The sequence below is a fragment of the Octopus bimaculoides genome, chromosome 3, assembly GCF_001194135.2.
Source record: "Octopus bimaculoides isolate UCB-OBI-ISO-001 chromosome 3, ASM119413v2, whole genome shotgun sequence".
NCBI lineage: Eukaryota > Metazoa > Mollusca > Cephalopoda > Octopoda > Octopodidae > Octopus > Octopus bimaculoides.
The window spans coordinates 145,854,163-145,856,348 of NC_068983.1; the positions used below are offsets into that span (position 1 = coordinate 145,854,163).

A 2,186-nucleotide genomic window follows, 5' to 3' on the forward strand; every position below is an offset into this window, starting at 1 on the left:
CTCTCTCTGTCTGTCTCTCTGTCTGTCTGTCTCTCTCTCTCTCTCTCACACACACACACACACACACACACACACTCAGATATACTCACACATAAATTCACGTACTTGCAAACACGCATATCAAAAGATGCAGTCTACACTAACTATCGTCTTTAGCGTGGTTGTGTGGGAAGAAGCTTGCTAACCAACCACATGGTTCAGTGTGTAGTTCCACTGCGTGGCACCCTGGGTGAGTGTCATCTGCTATACCCACGGGCCGACCAAAGCCTTGTGAGAGGATTTGGTAGACGGAAACTGAAAGAAGCTCGTAGTATATATATATATATATATATATATATATATATATATTTGTGTGTGTGTCTGAGCTTGTCCTCCCCCCACTCCATCGCTTGACAATCAATGTTGGTGTGTTAACGTCCCCGTATCTTAGCCGTTATCGTCAAAAATCTAGGGCATTCAGATGGTTTGTTTAGTTTGATACCGAAACACTGCGAGCCATTCGAAGATACGATAATCGCAGCTTTAAGAGCACAAGGAGAAATACAAAATGTAATGTGAAGTGTGGTACATTGAATTACCGGTAACCCTAGAAGACATAAAGCGAAACGCGGTAAAGGAGAAATTCATAACAGAAGTGAAAAGAACACTGTGGTCAGGAAAAGTAAATAGGAACAGGTTTGGTGCGAAACGAAACCAAGACATGAACCTATACTCAATTTGTGATGGTGTACTGATGTATGCACAGAGAGTAGTGATATCTGAACACTGCAAAAGAAAATGTCGAAGGAATTTCATGTTGGGCAGCCTGGTATCTTGAGGATGGAAGCTTTAATGCGTAGCTACGTGTATTGGCCAAAAATGGATAAAGAAGTTGAAAATTTAGTGAAAGACTGCAGAGAATGCGCTCTAGCAGCAAAATTATTGACGATAAAATGTGAACCTTGGCCAAAAGTAGATGTTCCGTGGTCAAGACTACACATCGATTTCGCTGATCTCTTAAACGGTTCATACTACTTAGTGATAGTAAGTAGTTTCTCTAACTGGCCAGAAATTTGTAAGTGTAAAAAACCAACCTCCTCAGCTGTGACAATTTTTTTACATGAGTTGTTTGCGAGATTTGGCGTCCCAGACGCGACAACTTCTGACAATGGAACACAATTTGTGCCTTTTGAATTTAAAATGTTTTGTAAAACGTTCGCTCTAGAACATGTAACTACGGGGCTATACCATCCCAGTTCTCACGGACAGGCAGAACGCTTTGTCGATATGTTCAAGAGAGCCCTAAGAAAGTTGAAAAAGGAAGTGACGGATGAGGTAGCTCTACAATTCTTATGGGTATACCACGTGACACCAAATCCAAATGCACCAGAAGGATACTATCTAAACTACCCTCCTATTCATCCTCCTACTCACTACCTCTACTACTATTACATCCCTTAGCACCTTTATTTTTAACTCCACACTCGAACTATCTTTTTTCCTCTCATCATTCCGTCTTAATACCCCCCCCACTCCAGTCCCCGCTCTAATACAGCTAGCTCTCTACATTCAATCATTCCATCTTTGAACTTCTCTGCATTAAGATCTGAAAGGTATGATTGTCTCTACTTAGATGACGGAGGTTAGTCTCATCCGATGTTAATTATATCCATACGACCGTATATATTGTGTAGCACTAAATCTACCAACATTATTATGGATCGCAGAGGCCCCAGAAACAGCTGTTAGACTTATAACAACTTTCTTTTATCTTTCTAATTTTCTCTGTCATTTGTACTCTATGCAAGTTGGACCTATTAATATAAATATAAATATCTATATATTTATACATAAAAATTCATCAGCTGAAGGTTTCCACCTTTTGTTTTCTCTCGTTTTGCGTGTATACATATATACATATTTTGTATTTGATGCATTTAATATATGAAATATATTTGATGTGTTTAATTCGTTTATCCGCATAACTGCATCTAAACCCGCTAAAACTAATCCCTTTTATAGCCTTTCCTTACCTTGTGGAGCGATCCTCTGTAAAGACACCGGCGGAGTCTAAATGCGAATGCGAATCTTTGGAGTAGTACTGTCTTCTATACAGAGAATCTCTGGATCTCATCTATGAATTTTATACACACACACACACACACACACACACACACACACACATATATATATATATATATATATAT

At 39.2% G+C, this 2,186-nt stretch overlaps 1 protein-coding gene across 1 annotated transcript; it reads left to right on the forward strand.

Annotated features, from left to right (window-relative positions):
* The first annotated feature begins 777 nt into the window (after positions 1–777).
* On the forward strand, positions 778–1,440 carry LOC106869072 (uncharacterized protein K02A2.6-like). Its single transcript, XM_014914596.1, has one exon. The coding sequence runs from the start codon at positions 778–780 to the stop codon at positions 1,438–1,440; it is 663 nt and encodes a 220-aa protein (XP_014770082.1).
* The last annotated feature ends 746 nt before the right edge of the window (positions 1,441–2,186 follow it).

Bases quoted from the DNA above. Each gene is read 5' to 3' on its own strand.
- LOC106869072 (XM_014914596.1), top strand. From the start codon at position 778: ATGTCGAAGGAATTTCATGTTGGGCAGCCTGGTATCTTGAGGATGGAA.